General features: G+C 41.7%; 1 protein-coding gene across 1 annotated transcript in view; it reads right to left on the minus strand.

Annotated features, from left to right (window-relative positions):
- POU6F2 (POU class 6 homeobox 2) overlaps window positions 1–20,394 on the minus strand; it is a 491,184-nt gene that overhangs the window by 244,315 nt on the left and 226,475 nt on the right. Inside the window, exons 3-4 of the mRNA XM_047850244.1 lie at window positions 18,110–18,201; window positions 14,323–14,551 (exon numbers count right to left, since the gene is read on the minus strand). Coding sequence (XP_047706200.1) covers window positions 14,323–14,551; window positions 18,110–18,201 — 321 coding nt within the window. The remainder of the gene's footprint in view (window positions 1–14,322; window positions 14,552–18,109; window positions 18,202–20,394) is intronic.

Consider the following 20,394-nt stretch of genomic DNA (forward strand, 5'->3'; position numbering starts at 1 on the left):
ACTTACAAAGTGTCGGGCACTCTGCTGGACATGTCCCATACAGTATCCCTTGTAATCCTTAAACGGCTCCATAAAATATCTGAGGAAGGCAGGTCACACAACTAGCAAGCTGTAGGGCTGGAATTAACCCAGGCCGGTGAGACTCACCACTGTTTACCTGTTACCTACTTACCGGTTAACCATACTCTGTTAAGGCACAGTCACCGATGGGCAGAGATTTTCTCCCGATCAACCCTCCCCTGACCATTTAGCTCCTATATTCACCGGGAACCTCAAATCTTATCATTAACCAGACACGAGGGTTTTCAGTTGGGTAAATGCTCCTTATCTGGGCCCGGAAATGGTGCCAAGCACATCTTTGGCCCATCTCCTGTCAAGGTGCAGAAAATGGGATCTAATATTTGCTCTCACTCAGAGTCTCTTCAAAGTGAGGTGAAATGCAAGAGAGCAGCAACTTGCAAAAGAAAAGGGACAGGCTGCTAGCATTCAGCTTGGCACGCTGTAGCCATTTTCCCTCCTCTTGTCTATAACCATTGTTCAACTATTTGGCAAACTTCTATTTCTATCCTCTCCATAAAAGTCTCCCTCGTTGGGGAAGTCATACACCTTTCATGGTTTCATAATAAACTGGAGGTGAGTACCAGTACGGAATCAAAGGAAATAAAACTCTAGTTGCTGCTGCTGCGAGGGCTGCCTTTTGAACGTGGCTTATACAATATTTCATCTGTGCTGACACCTTTCACTCTCAATTATTTGGCTGCTGTCAAAACAAATCAATCAAATTATAGCACTGTGTCTTCACGTTACCATTCTATTGTAAGTTAGCGACATTAGCTTTGAAATATATAGAAGTATAAATTTTATCTCTATTATTTATTTAATGCAACTTTCTCCCCTGTGAGTTATTTTCCAAACACAGCAAACTCAAATTATCTTATGTCAAGTGTTGAATATATATATGTTCTGCTAAGAATTTCTAAAATAATGGCACACAGGGGAACCGAGATGCCTAAGAATCTTTTAATGGACCTGCATTTTGTGCTAATCCTAATCTGGTGACAAATGACAAACATACTGAGTTTCGTTTTGTTTTGTTTTGTTGTAAATTTTGGCTATACAGTGGGTGAGCATGATTGATTAATACAATTTGGGAGATAATACTAAAGCAATAAAAAAAAAAAGGTTAATGTGGAACCAAAAGATGTTCAGTGACTAATTTTGCTAGCAATAAGACATAGTTTTCCAACATAAGTAATTCTCGAAAATTAGAAGTATTTCGTTTTGTTTTGTTGTAAATTTTGGCTATACAGTGGGTGAGCATGATTGATTAATACAATTTGGGAGATAATACTAAAGCAACAACAAAAAAAAAAGGTTAATGTGGAACCAAAAGATGTTCAGTGACTAATTTTGCTAGCAATAAGACATAGTTTTCCAACATAAGTAATTCTCGAAAATTAGAAGTATTTCGTTTTGTTTTGTTGTAAATTTTGGCTATACAGTGGGTGAGCATGATTGATTAATACAATTTGGGAGATAATACTAAAGCAACAACAAAAAAAAAAGGTTAATGTGGAACCAAAAGATGTTCAGTGACTAATTTTGCTAGCAATAAGACATAGTTTTCCAACATAAGTAATTCTCGAAAATTAGAAGTATGGTATCTATACTACGGCTTTTCCCCAGCACAGGTGTCCTCCTCTATCCATACCCCATAACAAGGCCAATGCTGCTTCCTCTGCCCTGCATGGCTACAGTGGGCATGACCCAAAGTGCTTTAAAAAGAAGAATGGAGGGGGGAAAAAAGACTCAAGTACTTTCATTTTGAGATTTTTAAGACTACAACTACATTTTTAAATAATAGATTTAAATCAGTGGAGTTACTTTCCAGCAAGACAGCAAACCCTGTTCAAGCTTTTAGGTACAAGCTCTTAAAATAGCTTCTTTATATATGGAAACTTGGCATGTCTTCAGAAGATAAAGAGCAAATTGACAGATACAATTTTTAGGCTCTTTCTTGTTGCACTCTGGCTATATAAGGGGTAAGCAACAGCCAGAAGCTCCAGTGTGAATGTGTCGATTATGTCCAAGGAAAGTTAATCCAAACCCAAAGAATTGCAGGCTAAGCCGGTGCAGAACAATCATGCACGTTGGGACTTCTCCTCGGTCTCGGCTGTGCCTGTATCTTCCTCTTCCAATGGCTTGACTCGTGATCCTTCCCTAACCTCTTCTTTCCCAGAAATGTCTTCCCTCCCTGGTTTCAGTCACACGTGTTGATGGTGTCTACATCAGGGTCTCCAGGGCCAATTCCATTCTGAGTTTCAGAACCATGTATTTTCAACTGGCCACTGGTATTTCCATTTAAAATTTCCATAGGCAATGAAGTCACATGTCAAATTAGCTAAACATCTCCCTGTCTTTCCTTTTATCCCTCTACATTTAATCCATCACCAAGTCCTACCAAACGCATCTTGTTAATGTCTCCTCAGTGAATCCTCTGCTCTTCATCATGGCCACCCGGACCCTTTCTCTCCCTGATTACTATGAAGGCCTCTTTTCTAACAAGACCGGAGTGCCTACCACAGTGCCACAGTGCCTGGAAAAGAGCAGATGCTTAGCAAGTATTTGTGAAATCCATCATTCAATCTTTGTGCACAGCTCAGGGCAAGAAATGAGGTTGAGCTTTTCTCTGGAGGGGCCAAGAAATGACAGCTGTGACCTCTCGCTGGAAATCTGCCCTTCAAGAATCACACGTGTACAAGAAGACCGGACTTTCTTGGCAACTCTACCTCTTCATTCTCTGAACATTGGCAGAGGGGAACGGAGGGGCCAACTCCCATCTCCTTACTTTCAGTACCTCCCCACTCCCTGCCCGCCTCCTCCACACTTTCCAAAAGATACAGAAGACTTCTTTATTTTGGTCCCAGAGGAAATTTGAACAAATAATCCCAGTCTCTCTCATCCTTGGTAATGGAGTAGGTTTGAGAAACATTCTGAGCACAATCTTTTCTGTTTTTATGTTCAGTGTCATTCTAGAGGCAGCCATCTTGGAAAAGAGCTCTGATGGCTGCCTTGGAATCTAATCCAGTTTGCACATCCTAGTGTAGACACTCCGCTGCATGCCATCAAGAGCCCTGATGGATTTACAGCCTTATTATGTACAAACTGGGGATCACATTACTTCCCTGCCTTTTGCTTTGAAAATAAATGCTTTGGCTTTGCTTTGACATTTATGTGGCAGCTGGAAACCATTATCCTTTGACAATGCTTTATTCCATTGACAGTATCTCTTAAATACACAGTATACTAGTCATACTCCTCATTCATGTGCTTCCAGTTTAATCCATACCCTAGTGCCTCAGTGACGCCTGCTTCAAGGATAATGTACTGCAGAACGGGCTTTCCAGGTATTTTAAATAAAAAGTCTGAAGCCTCGGAGATACGGAGGTTTGAAAAACTGCCGGAGTAAGACACATGCAACAACTTTCATAACTTCTTTACGGTGGATTTGGTATTATTGTATGGTGTGTCAGGTGGGGCTCTTCTGAATAACACCGCAAATATGAATTTATGCACTAGATATTTTTAATATTGGACTTTGTGACAGCAAGCCACCTATCAGAGGCTGAGAAATCATTGCATACGAAAAGCCTGAGTCCATTCTTCTTGTTTCTGTGGCAGGTGCTGCATTGCCCTTTCTGTGAGTGGTATTAGACCTCCGCTCTCATGTTCATGATGCCCTTGGGGACGACACTTTCTGGGTATGGACATCACTAGAATAGCACAAAAGTAAATTATTAGGAAAAGCAGCACCCATGGCCACCTACTGTTTCCTTCGTCAAGAATGATAGAATGCTCAGAAACACGTGCCTACCCCTCATCCACTCCCTGACTATAAATTATCCCTTGATCAATAAAATCAAGCACATTTAAAGGCAATTTTACTCATATTAAAGATTGCTCATACATCATGAATGCATAGAGTTGTTTTGTGGTTGTAGTGTTAATTTGAGAATTAATCCACTTTGAGTTGAGGGATGCTTTTTTAAAAAGGTGGTTAGAAGGGCAAGACAGCAGACCCATAGACCCAACCTTGTCAATGCTAATAATGATGCTTTGGATATGGCTTTTAACTTTAATGAATACAAAGTATTCTGATTTTGGAATAATACTTATTAATGAAGAAATTTAAAGAAGGAAAACATCATCCATAATTTCTTGCTGTCTAGAATCTACCAGTAACACTTTGTTGTATACAGTAGTTTTCTTTCCTCTCTCTGTGGGGTGTGTGGCTGTGTGTTTGGATTTCTTTCAAACAACTGGAGTCAAATTGTGTGCATGTAAAAATCTGTGTTATTTTAGTGTTCACTTGTGCATCTGAGAAATAGAGCCATTAACACTTTCTTTAATGGGAAAACTTGACTCTCTCGTCTCCATGAAGCTTTCCCTAGCTTTCATTTTATTAGCAGATTTGTACTCACATATTCTTTTTTAAAGTTTATTTATTTTTGAGAGAGAGAGAGAGAGAGAAAGGGAGTCGAGTGGGGGAGGGGCAGAAACTCAGGGGGACAGAGGACCTGAAGTAAGCTCTGTGCTGACAGCAGAGAGCCTGATGTGGGGCTCGAACTCACAAAAGGTGAGTTTGTGACCTAAGCCAAAGTCAACTAGACACTTAAGCAACTGAGCCACCCAGGAGCCCCATACATATTCTTTTTTATGTTTTAACATTAAGTTGGTGTTTTAATTTTTTTTAACGCTTATTTATTATTGAGAGACAGAGACAGAGTATGAGCATGGGAGGGTCAGAGAGAGGGGGAGACACAGAATCTGAAGCAGGCCCTAGGCTCTGAGCTGGTAGCACAGAGCCCAATGCGGGGCTTAAACTCATAGACTGCAAGATCATGACCTAAGCCACAGTCAGAGGCTTAAATGATTGAGCCACCCAAGCACCCCTAAGTTGGTGTTTTATTGGTATTTTATAAGCACCATACCATATACTTCCCTTTTTTTAAAAAACAGGTATATTTTACATACAGTAAGATTCACCCTTTCTAGCATGCAGTTTAACAAACACATGGAGTCCTGTAACCTCCATCATGATCGAGACAGAGAACTGTCTCATCAGCCTCCCAAATTCCCTTGCACTGCTTTATAGTCAACTCCTTCCCCCAGTGCCTACCCCTGGTCACCACTGATCTCTTTCCGTCCCCATCATTTTGCCTTTTCCTGAATGTTACATAAAAGGAGTCATATTTGGGGCACCTGGGTGGCTCAGTTGGTTAAGCATCTGACTTCACCTCAGGTCATGATCTCACGGTCTGTGAGTTTGAGCCCCACATGGGGCTCTTTGCTGACAGCTCAGAGCCTGGAGCCTGTTTCCAGATTCTGTGTCTCCCTCTCTCTCTCTGCCCCTCCCCTGCTCGTGCACTCTCTCTGTCTCAAAAATAAATAAACATTAAAAAAAAAATTTTAAAAAGGAGTCATACTTTTACATGTGTACATGTGCTATTTTTTAAAGTCCCCAATTGTTCCATAAATTTGTAATCTATTTTTATATTTACTGTTTGAATTCTACTACTTTATGATATTATTACTGAGTTGTATTCAAAGGAACCCACGGATAGCCCATTTTACCTAATGGTCTCACCTAATGGGTTCACCTAATGGAATGGTAAACTCTTGGTGTTGGAAGGAATTTTAAAGTTGACCTAAGTCAAATACTCATGCAGGGTATCTTCAGTGCAGTGGGGGTTGAACAGTGTAGCACCTTGTAATATAGCTTCCAATCATGTGCTCGAGAAACACCCTCCGCTTTAGGGGTAGCCTCATTCCCATTGGCAGCAGGCTTGATCAAGACATGAATGGAAGTGATGTAAGCCACTTCTGAGCCAAAGATTTGGAAGTCATTGTGTTTCTGCTGTTCTTTCTTCCCTGTGTGATGAGAAAGGCCTATTCCAGGAAGAGGGTGCTTCTTCAGCCTGGACCCTAGAAAGAGGATGTTCAGCAATGCCACTGCTGACCTGCAGCCAACATGTATTATGAAATAAACACAGAAATAAACCTCTGTGGTACCTCACTGAGACCGTGTGCTTGTTAGTTACTGTGGTACAACCTAGTGAACCCAAAAGATGCCCAGTGTCCTGTCCACCAGTCGGTTCCACAGTTCTTCATTGGGAATCTGTGTGATGAACTTTTCTCAGCATCTGGAACTTTAATCTGGGATACTCTTCCCCCAGATATTATATAGCTTTGTCCCTCGTGTCCTTTGGGTCTCTGTCCAGTGGAAAGACTGATGCTGATGACCCTGTGTCATCATGTCCCCATGCCTGCCACCCTTCATTGCTTCATTCTCCTTTACATCCTGCATGAGCACAGTGCCTTCAGAGTCTCTCTTTGTTTTGTTTCCTGTTATACCCTAAGCTGAGATCATGACCTAATATGCTATGAAAGCTCAGTAGGTATACATTGAGTAAATAAATAAAATTAGTGAAAAGCAAAAAAGAAAAAAAAAGACCTTGTTTCTTGTTAAGCTGATATGACTCTGTTTACTGTCAGATAATTGAAAGTATGGAATGTGGGGGTGCCTTGGCAGCTCAGTTGGTTAAGCTTCCAACTCTTGGTTTTGGTTCAAGTCATGGTCTCTCAGTCATGGGATTGAGCCCTGCATCGGGCTCTGTTCTCAGAGTGCAGCTTGCTTGAGATTCTCTCTCTCTCTACCCCTCCCCTGATTTCACTCTCTCTCTTTCAATAAATAAATAAACAGATAAATAAGTGTATGAATGTGATGTGCCTCCCCTTTGACTTGTCCCATAGGTCCGAATCTTCATCTAGGTTTCTTCTTTTTTTAAAAAACAGCATTTGGCCTTTCAGGTTTCTTGTATCCTAAGCTGCTTTGAGTCCTTGGCATTACATAAGCATTACTAGGGAAATGCAAACATATACCCATGAAAATATCATAGCAGAATTGCATCGCCTTTAGGTTTGCTCATCTCTTAACACATCGGGCCCTATGAGGCCGCTCAGCATGTACAGGAAAGGCATACAAGGCTCTCCAGTATTACCCCTTCCTGCTCCTCCAGTCTGATTTCTTGCCATTTCAGACTCCTAACCTTCACTTGAACAATAACGAAAACTGTTCAGAGGACCCTCATGCCTTATTCTCTACACTGAATGTTCTCTTTACTTCTCTTCACTTGACTGAGTCCTGGTTTAAAATCCATCCATCCATCCATCCATTCTCTATCCATCTTTTTGATCACTTATTATGAGCCAGGCACTGTTCCAGTTCTTGGGCCACATCACTGAACCAAACAAAGATGCTTCTTGTAGGACATACGTCCTAAGGGCAGGACTAGATAAACACTACATATTATTAACACACTATATGTAGATATCATCCCCTAGAGCATCAGGGCTAAGCATCAGGATGCTGCCTCCACTGTCCTAGGTGGCTGCAGTAAAAGGAAGGGAGGAAGGAAGGAAGGAAGGAAGGAAGGAAGGAAGGGGGAGAGAAAAGAAGACAAGACAAGATAAGAAAGACTCAACAATTTCTGAGATTTTAAATCTATGTAGAAGGTAGTAAGTGCTATGGACAGGTAAATGAAGGAAATCAGGTCAGAGGAAACAGGGGTATTGGGGACAGTGAGGGAGGAAGTAGGCTGATGCTTTCTGGGGAAACAGTCCTTCAGTCAGAGGAAGTGATCTGTGCAAAGGCCCTTGGGTAGGTGCATGTTTAGAGAACACCAAGGAGGTCAGAGTGCCCATACCCTGAGGCCGATTGAATTGAAACAGAGAACTGAGGGAGGGAAAAAGCAAAAATAAATTACACGGAAGATGTATGCCTTGGAAAAAACTTTGGCATCTGGAACTGACTGAAAGCAAAAAGATCAGAAGCATTCTCAGTTTCTGACAGAACCAGATTCCCAAGGAAGCTACAAATCTTTAACTATTGGAAACTTCAAGCAACCCCTTCGGCCCCCAAGCTTCCATAAGCCATACAGGGACTGAAGCATATTTCTCAATTTTCTCTTCAGATGTAGCTAAGAAAGATGATGGGCAGGGAAGAATCTCCCAGGGATATAGCAAAGGGCCAAGGAGAACAGTGGTCATGGATGCTTCCCAAGGGGTGTCCAATGGAGACAACTCTCTCTACCCCCAGGGCAGGGGAACTTCACCATGTCTGCCTGCTAGGATGTGGGCTGGTTATGGATTAACAGATTGTGGCGTCTTCTTACAATGTAATACTTCTTAGGAAAGAAATAAAGGAACCACTGACATACACGACAACACGGAAGAATCTCAAAAACATGATGCCGAGTGAAAAAAGCCAGACACGAAAGCATACGTACTGTAGGAATCGATGTATATGAAGTTCTAGAACAAACAAAATGAATCGAAAGTGATAGAAAGCAGATCAGAGTTGCCTGGTTTGAGGTAGGGGATTGACTACAAAGGGACACAAGGGAACCTTTGGGGGAAAATGAAATGTTTTCTGTATCAACTGTGGTGGATGGAGGTTGCATGGAGGCATAGAATTATCAAGACACATTGAGCTGTGTGCCACCTAAGATCCATGCATTTTATTGTACGTAAATGATACCTTGGTTAAAACAACAAGGACAAACAAAACAAACAAAAAGAAAATGTAATGCAATTTGCAGCCCAAATCCCCCAAACCGAAAGTATTCCCCATACTTTTCCCTGACTTGACTTTGGAGAGTGAGAGAAAATGAGGGCTGTTTTCCAGCCAGCACGAAGGGCAGGAAAACCCACCCTTGGCCTTGAGTTTTCAACTTGCCTTGAACCTAATTGCTTTTCCATGTTCAGGTTAAGCAGCACTCTCTAATGTATTTTTGGTCATTAATTTAAATGTTATGCTTGACTGAACTGGAATGTTCACACTTTGATATAAATCTCCTACGGAGCACATTTATATTCTCCATTTATGTTGTCCACGGTGATTAGTGGGTTGTCTCAGTCTGTGCAATGAGAAAAGTCACTAACTTGAATCATCTGCCCTAGATGTGGACCCACCCCTGCTGTCCCATTAACCCCTCTGTGGCTTGTTGTCACTTGTTCCAACAAATATGAGGTTGTATTCGTCGACATTTCCTGCCTGAATCTTACAAAGGAAAAAACACAACACATTTGTGTGAGTTCCACATGGGGACTTTGTTTTGCCCCATCAAGTGATAATCCAGTTCCCACACTAGGACAAATGCACATTATATTTTTAGCACAGGTGTGTTTCAAAATAATAAGTAAACGGAAAACACCGACTTTGAAAGTTTATCACGTATGTGACAGAGCAGCCTTAGTCATTTTCTTTCTTTGAGCTTTCTGGTCATTGTTAGTCTCGTGTCACAGGTGTGGGTTTGCTGATAGTCACCTGAGAGTGAATCTCTGTGGGCAGCAGACAAAGGACACGGGAATGGAAAGATCCAGAGTGGTGATGGTGGGAGGTGCTTGGAAGGGGGCAGGGCCTCTCAAAGGTTAAGAGAGGAGAGAACGCAAATCTGTATCTACTTCATGTAGGGACATGGAGTGTTGAGGAGTAGGTCATTTCTAGGTCTTATCTGAGTTTAGAGCACTTGTGCCCTTGCATCCCAGCCAGAACTTCCACAGACCTCCCCTAAAATATTCAGAATCTAGACCCCACCCTTGGCATTTCTGAGTTCAGGGTATGTCTCAATCTCTTCCCATGCACACGGGAGGGCCTATTAGTCTGTGTAGGATTCCCAGTGGGCAGGCCACTCCCAGTGGCCTGCCTCCCCCAGTGCCCCTTCTACTTCTGAGGGAGGCCCTCATCATCTCCCATCTAATGTTTCCTTTTCTTTTTCTTTTTGTCTTCTGTCTAATATTTCTTAAGCATATTGCCCATGTTCCACACCATGTCATCCCAGCTCCCCCCTTCCATTCACATTACAGCTGACTGGACAGGAATGCACACTTCCACATGGGGCAGTCAATCTCTAGTCTGGCCAGTGACCTACAAGGTAGTCTAGAATGCCAAGTCTCAGCCCATTAGGAATTTGAATTTTGGAGAGTCTGAATTTTGACAGACGTGGAGATGGGCATCAAGATAGAGACGATGGAGACTGAAATAGCAACGGAGTGTTCCTGGGAGGTACATGATTTGGGAAGATGCGTGGCCTCCAAGGAGACAGAATGGAATACGAGTGAGCCAAAATTATGGGCTAGCCAAAAGTCAACCAACACAATAGAGAAGAGTCACAGGGAGGAGCAGGAGAAGAGAGGAGACAGGTTATTAGTCACCCTAGAAGTGGGGACACATGCCTGTCTTCTCCAAGGGGAGAATGACACAGCCTGCAGCTTAATGATTCACTGTTATCTCTGATCTCCAAACCTCACTTCCAGGGTGCCACAGTCTGGGCTGCCAGCTGTTTCTGGGATTCTGCAAGATTTCTAACACCTTACTCCTGGCTGTTTCCTTACAAAAAGACCCCCTCATTGGTGCATCTCTTTCCTGCATGGAAGGATCTGAGGAGACAGGGAAAACAATCCCAGGCCATGCAAATGAGTTTTCTGCAGGGCAATATGATCTCTTTTTCATCAATGCAAAAGCTTTTGCTGGATAAAATCTCAGAGCAAGGACTTTAACAATGCTTCAACTGTGCAAGAGAACCCCTCTCTGTCTGGGGGATGCGAATGTCCTAACGGAAGCAATAAGTTAATTCCCAAACAAGTTATTCATTTCACTCTTTACCCTCAATAGAAGCCTCGGGTGGTCCGAGCAGGAAAATTAACAAGGGCGCTTATCACAGTCACATGGCTCCCCATCACCGGAGAATGATCGGAATCTGGGGAGGTTGCTGGAGATAATAGGGGATTTGCCAGATGAATTTTGGAAAAGCTCCTTAGACCAGGCTTTCTTAAACTGTAGTGTATCTAAGAATCTCCTGGGAATTTTTTTAAGAATGCAGATTCTGTTCAATGTGTCTGGGGTGGGGCCTGAGAGTCTGCTTTTTCTAACAAGCTCCAACAAGAGCTGATGCCATTAGTCTGGGAATGACACTCAGAGAAGCAGACAGTGATAGGACCCCTGCTGCCTGTGTGAAGAAAAGCCACTCATCGTAACAACATGTCATTAGTGCTCATTAAAATACATGCATGAGTCATGGCCTCTGAGGGTCTGAGAGCAATTCCATGTCACTTGATAGGGAACGTAAATGAAGCAGCTCTTAATCCCTTTAGTAAAGAAGAAGATACTTGAAAACTTATCCCCAAATTCCAAAAACCATTAAGAAACTGATGTCAGTATTTTTCTTTCTTAGCAAATTTGTAGTTTCGGGGCTAGAAGAACAGATAGGCTGAAGGACTAGGCAGGAAGGCTGGAGGATACTCAGAGATAATTGCAGCTGGCAGATTTACTTCATGAATAACCCTTAATGTTTCACAATGAGGAAGAGGGGAACCATCCAGAACTCAGTGCATCACATGGAAACAGGTTCCACTTCAGACGAGTAGTTTAACACTTCAATCCCTCTCCCTCATACTGACTAATCACACTTGTTTTATAAAACCACGCAAGAAGGTGGGTATCTATTTGAGTTGTGCAGACTTACTAGTTGTTTCAAAAGACTCAATATTTTTTAATGTTTGTTTTTGAGAGAGAGAGAGTGGGGGGTTGGACAGAGAGAGAGGGAGACACAGACTCTGAATCAAAAGACTCTTAAAAGCCTTGGAAGTGACTATGTCCATTGTCTAGGGTGGACCATGGGGAGGGGCGGAGCATACATGGGTTGACTATACACATGAGTGTAAGGACTCCTTCTCAGGTATTGTAGACCATGTACAAGATTACTACCCCCGAAAGGGGGTGAGACTGGATTATGCCTGGGATTGGCTCAGTCTCAAAGTCAACCAGGAGCCCTGCAGATGCCTTTCCAGCCTGCCAACCATCCACTCACCATCCTTAGAATCCCACCGCCTTCTGTGGTATAACCTGGAAAACTACACAAGCCATGGACATTGCCTACGGATTGTCGAGGGCTGCAGTAGGTACCCTAAAGGTGGTGAGATCGTCCTTGGGTCGGATGCTGGCTGAATGCCAGGATGCCATTGGCATTATACTTCAGGAGGTGGACACTCATCTTGGGCACCATGGAGATTTGAGACATTTACCCAATTATCATCCTTATTGCCCCAGGACTTCTGGCAGGATGACCAACTCTTTTTTGTTTGCCTGGAACTTTCCTTGTCTCAGCAGAAGAAGCCACATATCCCCAGGAAATCCCCAGTCACCCGGTGAGGTCTGGGTGGTGAAGAAATCATGTGAGAAGATACAAAAGGAAGAGAAAAGCCCAAGGAGTTTTTCTGGATCCTAACAGTGACTTAGGAATTGGGATTTATTTGCAAAGTTATTAAAGGGAAAAGTATTAGAGGACAGGCTTGCATGTTAAGACTGATTAGGAAGGTTTTCCTATAACGGTCTGAGCTGCTACTGGAAGGTGTTTTATTTTAATGACCTCACCACTTGCGTTCCAACATCACTGAAATGACAAAGGGAGACATGTTCCCTTGTGTTTGTTTAGTAGATGAGAGCTTGACCATCAACTCCAATCCACTTTTGAAGGTGAGGCCGATAAGAAAATCGTGTAAGAAGCACCAAGAGATAAAAAGAATTAGCACTCTCATTGAACCTACTTAATCAGGCCACAAACCTTAGAATTCATTTTCTGAAACCAAAGGTGTAAAAAGAACCAAATTCCACACTAATCCCAAATTTGATATTTAAAGAAAAGAAATCCAGAGAAAATCTTGATGGAAGTCCACATTGGACCAGTCACTAACTTCAAGCTCTTAAAACAACCAGGCACTAAAATTCTAAGAATACCAAGCCATAATAAAGATATCATAAGCCTGATTGTTTGGACTCTGACTTTGGCGTCTGTTTTAACCAAGCAAGATTAATTCATGACCTAGGAGCTCCACGAGCTTATGTTTATTTATAATATTCAATATTCCCATAAGCACAAATGTTCCAAATGGAAGGTTGCATTTTGATAATGCCCATTTCTTCATTAAGATTTCATCATGCACCTACATTAGAAAGCCTCTCCCTACACTTTGTTACTTCTGCTTTTTACCTTGTTTATTCCTGCCTTATTTGCTTAATCTTGAGATCCTGGCTCCCAGGCACTCTCAAATTTGAAAGAAGTAAAGTTTGTGCATTAGCGTGTCCTGGGCATGCATGATTTATGAATGGCAGGTTTCCTGGCACAATTTAATGGTATAAGACAGACTTTGTTTTAAACATTAAAGTGAAAGTCACGAAGTGGCAACGCTAGGTGGGATATTAGAACATACAGTGTATAAGAAAGTTTGGGTCAAGAGTTAACCAGTTCTTACATGGTCAATTTCTTAATCTATGGGCTGATGCTCTGGCCATAAGGAGCCCTGACATTTGACCAACTACCAAAAGTACTTTAAATTGTTATTCTGATAACTTACACAATTGAACTCTCACTCTGCAAAAAGACCCCACATTTTTTAATTGCTAAGATTCATATCAATGGAGAAAACAAACACCTTTCAGCAGTCCAAAACCAATTTGTCTTCTTTTTGTTAGGCATCCTAATAATATATTCAGGCCATTTTTCGCCATATAATTCTTCCTCTAACAGAATCTTTTGTAAATCAGTCTATCAACCAGTGTTACCAAATCTTTTAAAGAAAAGTGGAAACTTTTGTAGTACCAAGAGAACTATCCTTCCAGAGTAAAATGAGTTCAGCCATTGTTATACGCCCATGGAATATAAAGCCTCGATATACAAGTCTATCTTTCTCATCACAAAGTATGATCTCAAGTAAAACAATTTCTGTTTAATAATCGTAACTGAAAGTACTTAGTAAGTAAGATAATACTTAAATTAAGACTTCCAAATGGTACCTTGTATTTGAGATGTTCCAACCGCTTGCCACAGAAACAAATAATGCCTAACTGTTCTTTGCAGATGGCTATATTGAAGAACTCATGAGATCGTAACTCAGGTCCTCCAATAACAACACAATAATTTTACATCTAAATCTTTGATGTGTTGTGCAATGATTGCTCACAAGTGACTCCAGAAGACCTGAAAGGTTTCAAATCACTGTTAGGAAACAAGGACTGATAAAGCCCATGGTTTGACCAAGCTTGGGATTCACAGACCACTTGAAACTTTGCTGCCTACACAAGCCTTCCATCTCCTCAATAGTGGAAGTAACTCTGAACTACATTCGCCACTGGGCACTTGAGCACCTCAGAGAACACTGCCCAGTGGATTGAGCCCAACATGGCACATGGAGACAATGGGTTACCTTGTAGATTTTGCAATGGCAGAGTCATAATGCCTCCGGCCGCAGCTGCTGCTACCAGCCCTTGGATGTTGGTGAGATTCGCGGTAGGCAGTGTGAGGACCAGTCCTTGTTGTCCTCCTAGCTGTCCGGCCATGTTGAAGGGGATGAGGATAGGCTGGTTGAGGGCTGGCGTGCCTCCCGGCATCACGCCAGCGACAGCAGAGGCTAACTGTTGTGCTGTCAGAAGTGGCTGCAAGGAAACAGATAATCCTAGCTCACTTTCCAGTGGAACCAAGCAGGACATGGCCTTTTAGAGCATTTTCCTTTACTTAAGCAGGGTCAGAAATCTCCTGAACAAGTAGCAAACAAGCATGCTCTATTCCAAAATGAACTAGTAGCAAAAAAATTGAAATCACATTTATTTCTTTGGAAAATTTCATTTGGTCTGGATTTCTTTTCAGGACGTCAAATACCTTTTAAAGTAATACCTTACACTTATGTATTATACTTCCAATGAATTTTCATTTGATCTTACCCTTATATGTTTGAAATTCTCTGCTAATTTGTTCTGTGTTGTTCCAGAAAGAACCCATTGGCATCAGGGGATTTTTTTTTTTTGGCTCAAAAGTAGCAATAAAATACTATTTTTTATTTATTAACTTATCAAAAATAATGTAAAAGAGTTACAGCATGCTGGTAAGTCTGTAGTGACACCATTATGTGGATTTAGGACATGTACTCAATCATAAGTCTTTTGGAAAGTAATTTGGAAATCTATATCAAGAATTGCAAAAATATTCAACCCCTTTTGACTCAGAACATACTCCAGGGATACAGCCTGAAGATATTATTCAAAAAGACAAAGGAGAGGCTCCTGGGTGGCTCAATTGGTGAACCATCCAAATCTCGGTTTTGGTTCAGGTCATGATCTCATGGTTCGTGAGTTCAAGCACCACATCGGGCTCTGCACTGAGAGGGCAGAGTGTGCTTTGGATTTTCTCATTCCCTCTCTCTCTGCCCCTCCTGCTCTCTCTCTCTCTCTCTCTCTCTCTCTCTCTCTCAGAATACATGAACTTAAAAAATTGTTTAAAAAATTGCAAAAAGACAAAAGATAAATGAAAATATGCATTACATTTTAAATATATATAAATGCTGAAGCATACTTTGTTATAATACTAAGCCTGACAAGATATAACCTAATCGTTAAAGTGGGTCATTATGGCACCTCTTTAGAAAAATGGAAAATGTTTATAAAATGAGAATACATTAAAAAACTGGATAATCATTAAGCAATGATAATGCAATCATTAAAATGGTGAAGTCGTGTGTGGATGATTAAGATATCTGAAAAAAAAACTACAGAAAAGCGAAAATATTTGATGTGGCTAATTTAGAAAATCTTTTATAGATGTCTCCTGTTATTACTCTAACATTCCTTGCTCAGTTCATACAACATTCCAAACATATGTTTGTATCCACTATTTATCCAATAGTCATTGTTTGATCTGGAAAGGCAGACTCATCAGTGTGAGCTTTGGGCCCCAGACATGTTTGAGCCCGAGTGTGGGCTTTCCACCAGGATGACCTAGGAGAGATTCTTGTCCTGGTCAGGCCAAATGACTAGAAGGTATTTGATCTTACAGTTCTTTATCTGCACTTTCGTTGCACCCTTTTGGGGAACCATGTGACACATAATCCCATGTCTATTTTTCTTCTAGTGGAACCAATACAAAACTCTTACTGTGGGGTTTCAACTTCTGTGTGTTTAATACAGAATTATTCCATAAAGTAAGAGGTAATTAAATACAGGCATAGCACAAAGCCTAATAAATTATAGCCAGGCACTATTCTAATATTGCTGTGCATGTGTTAGTGCAGTTGTCCTGCCAATGAGATCCAGAGAGATTAGTAACTTGCCCCAAGTCCCATATCTGGTGATTGTGGGGGGTTCATGTGAGGGCAGACTGCTTCAGAGCCCATGGCTCGCCCCTTTCTCACCATCCCCTCTCAATACACGGAAGTGTTTTAGAGAGGGATGAAGGGAGGAGGGCTGAACCCACCCTCTGGCCCCTGCCTGCAGCAACCCTGCGTGGCTCCTTCCAGGGAGGCTTCTGGACAAGCCCTGGGACATCAAGTAGCCTGGTTTTAGACAACTGGTCCAGACTCTACAGGCCTAGCTCCTGATGTATTTGTTAGACTCTACTCAATTTACAAAGTAACTGTCTCTCTTTAAAAAAAATAAAATAAAATTGGGAGCGCCTGGGTGGCTTAGTCGGTTGAGCGTCTGACTTCGGCTCAGGTCATGATCTCATAGTTTGTGAGTTTGAGCCCTGCATCAGGCTCTGTGCTGACAGCTCGGAGCCTGGAACCTGCTTCGGATTCTGTGTCTGCCCCTCCCATGCTCATGCTCTGTCTCTCTCTGTCTCTCAATAATAAGTAAAAATGTTAAAAAAAAATTTTTTTAATTACTCTAAAGACAAAATAAACGTATTTTTTAGGAATAAGTACAAAATTATAAACTGGTGCTCAGATCGCTGATGTGACACCACTGTCAACAGTAACATCAAAATAAGAAGGAAGGAAAATGACTGGTTCTTAGACTGTACAGGACAAAGAGTTGGGGGTTTGAGCACGTAGTATTTTTTTTTTAAATTGAATCCTCAGGGTTAAAGCAGGGCATGCCTTCTCCCTTTGTCACAATGCCCACCCACGCTTCTCACTGTCTGGGTCTGTCATTCACTTATCTGACCCGGAGGCATGAGTTTGTCAGCCCTGGTATGTTCACACACACGCACACACACATACACACGCACACAGTGTCACAAGCATGAAATCAGAAAAGGTATGGCCGGAAGAAGCCGTCTTCCAAGATTCCCAGTAGAATCCTCTATGGGCTTCCATAGGCGAAGAGACACCTCCCCAGCCTTTCTGTCCTTGAGCACCGAGGCATCGTGGTGCTCAGACATTAGGACCCGAGACAGACATTAGGACTTGGTGGCAGCTGGAACAAGAAAGCCAAGACCACCACCCAAGCCCTTAAACTTGGGTTTTCAAGTCTTCAATTGGTGAGCCCTCAAAGTGCTGAAAGTGATTAATTTTCAGGAACAACCATGACAGCAAAAGAGAGAGAAAGGCTCACATATGAGCTTCTTTTCCCATAAAAACAGGTGAACTCTGAAAGCTTTCACATTAAATGACAGAGATAAAAAAAAAAAACAACACCAAAAAACAATAATAGCAAAGAGCCCAGCTTTTATAATTGTGTTCTACATCTCCATATAACCACACCAGGCTGCAAGAAACAAATATTGGACTTTAAAAAATAATGAATGTATTTCTTTATTAATGCAAGAGCTGTATGTGATGTACAGTATTGTCAAACCCAATAAGCTGAACTTGCATTAAAATTGCATTAACTTTTTTATATTAAATCACATCTTGTATTTCAAAAATGGCTATCGTAAGGTTGAAATAACTTAATTTTCTTCACACTCCAGTCATTAAAGTTTTACTTTCTAGAAGGCTGCATAGTAACCAACACGGTTGAAGTGGATTTCAAGGGAAAAAAAATATTCCAAATGATTAAAACCAATATTTCCTTTAAAAAGAGAGTTCTGTGAACACTTTTTTTCTTGATGGTATTTAATAAATAATGTAGTCACACAGTTTCCCATACGAAAATTTATCGCCATGTGTGCTCTGTTGGAGTTGATTGGATTTAACTCATTATTATTTATTTATTTGGTTATTTATATGGTTGAACCACCCTAAACGCAGCCCTAATGGAAAGTAGTTGAGAGATACTGACCTGTGGCCCAACCGGGAAAGGGAGGTGGGTCTGACTGCCTTGGTGTTGGTCAGGAGTGCCTGGGTCTGATAGTGCTGGGTTTCCTCTGGCCCCTGGAATTCAAAACAGAAGCACTCCCTTAATATAAGATCCAGCCCGGGAATGCACATGACCCCGTTTTCCTGTGATGTCACATAACATTAAGGTACAGACATGCCAGAGTGGTTTATCAATAGCTCCAGTGCTCAAATCACTTGTCAACTGCATAAATTATGCTAACGGATATTCAGGATGGCCAGTCATTCCGGGAGGGAGAAGGCTGTGATGGGGGGGAACGCGACACCATCATCAGCCGCACTAACAGGCTTGCGTGAGCCATCATTTTGCATGGGGGATGCCAATGCGTTGCATGGGTGGGAGACTGCCTCCTTTATGCACAGGCGGGCAACAGCTAATCTAATTTCCCAAAGCCAGAGAAAGCGTGATCCCAGACATGACCAAGTACATCTATATTATCCCCTAATATGGCTTCATACCCTTAAGCCTTTTCTCCAGGCACATTTCAGACACCAAATCTCAGGAATGTGTTTTCCTAAAGACAGACTTTTGCAATCACCTTAGGTGATACCCTGAAGAGCATGTGGGTCTCCTGAAGCAAGTTTTCTGGATGCTAATTGAAACAGCATGAATTCCTCGCTAACTCCAGGGACCCCCCCCGCTATGCTAAGCACAGGACACAACTCACTTCCTTTGCTTGGAATCCTGTTGGACTCCAAAGCATGAAAAATGAAATGCCACCAAAAGAGCAAGTCTTTCAAACCTTGTTTTTTGTTTTTTTTTTAATTGTTTTTAAATGTTTATTTTTGAGAGAGAAAGAGACAGAGTGCGAGCAGTGGAGGGGCAGAGAGGGAGACACAGAATCCGAAGCAGGCTCCAGGCTCTGAGTTGTCAGCACAGAGCTGGACATGGGGTTCGAACTCATGAACAGTGAGATCATGACCTGAGCTCAAGTCGACGCTTAACTGACTGAGCCACCCGGGCGCCCCCAGACCTTCTTTTTTTTAAATTTTTTTTTCAATGTTTATTTTTTTATTTTTGGGACAGAGAGAGACAGAGCATGAACGGGGGAGGGGTAGAGAGAGAGGGAGACACAGAATCGGAAACAGGCTCCAGGCTCTGAACCATCAGCCCAGAGCCCGACGCGGGGCTCGAGCTCACGGTCCGCGAGATCGTGACCTGGCTGAAGTCGGACGCTTAACCGACTGCGCCACCCAGGCGCCCCAAGACCTTCTTAAACAGTACAACATCTCTGTCTGTGCTTCTGGCCATTGTTTCAGGACAGACCGGAGCAGGAGCGCAGCGGCAGTAACAATAAATAGATGAATAAGTAAGCAAAACAAAACAAAAAATAAATAAATAAAGCTAGCAGCAATTTTTGAAGGGTTTTACTTGGTAACTTTTGTTTTCTTGGTGGTTGAAATCCAATTCCAAGCCACCCTTAACGAGATCCTCTTTCCTGATGTTTGTCCTATGAATAGCAATTGGAAAAGACAATTCAAACCCTGTTTACTGGCAGGCCGTGGACGACCAAGAAAAAAAGATGATTCTGTCACGCTTATAAATTTTAAAGAAGGTATTATTGGCTCATTTAAAACAAATTCTTCTATATATTCTCCAAAGGGACAGACTTATAAATAATGGAAATGTGGGAAAAAAATACTCCAGCACATTAAGCTACAAATAAAATTGACTGCTACATATTATTCAATTGACTTCTATCTCCACTGTGAGGTGTCAATCATAACCACATTTTATAATAGGATTAAGCAATAAATGTGCAAAGCCATTATGCAGAACTCTGAAAATCTGATTAATTTGTAATATTTTTTTTGTGCAGAAAGTCAGGAATGGACATTGCTTGGGGAATACGTACAAGCGTTCTATTGAAATTCCTAAATTGATTTGGAACAAACTAATAAAAACACAGACTTGCTGACATTTTATAAAGTGAATTCTGTCAAAATATGTTTGGCATTTTAATGATCGCTGTCATTTAATAACAAGGGTAAGATGACCCATCATAAGATGCCAACAATTTCCTCATAATGTGCAGGAGACCTTTCTTCTAAATTTTTTATATGCGATTTACTCATTATGCTTGAGTAGCAGGGCACTTTAAACTGTGCACTATGCGGGGTGAATCTCATATGTTCTGTTCTTGTAGAACTAAGTCCAATTTCACCATAAAATTCTCAGTAGAGCTTTATGGACTTTTATTGACCAAACCCAGCTCCCTAAGTGTGGTG

Source organism: Prionailurus viverrinus, chromosome A2, assembly GCF_022837055.1.
Source record: "Prionailurus viverrinus isolate Anna chromosome A2, UM_Priviv_1.0, whole genome shotgun sequence".
NCBI lineage: Eukaryota > Metazoa > Chordata > Mammalia > Carnivora > Felidae > Prionailurus > Prionailurus viverrinus.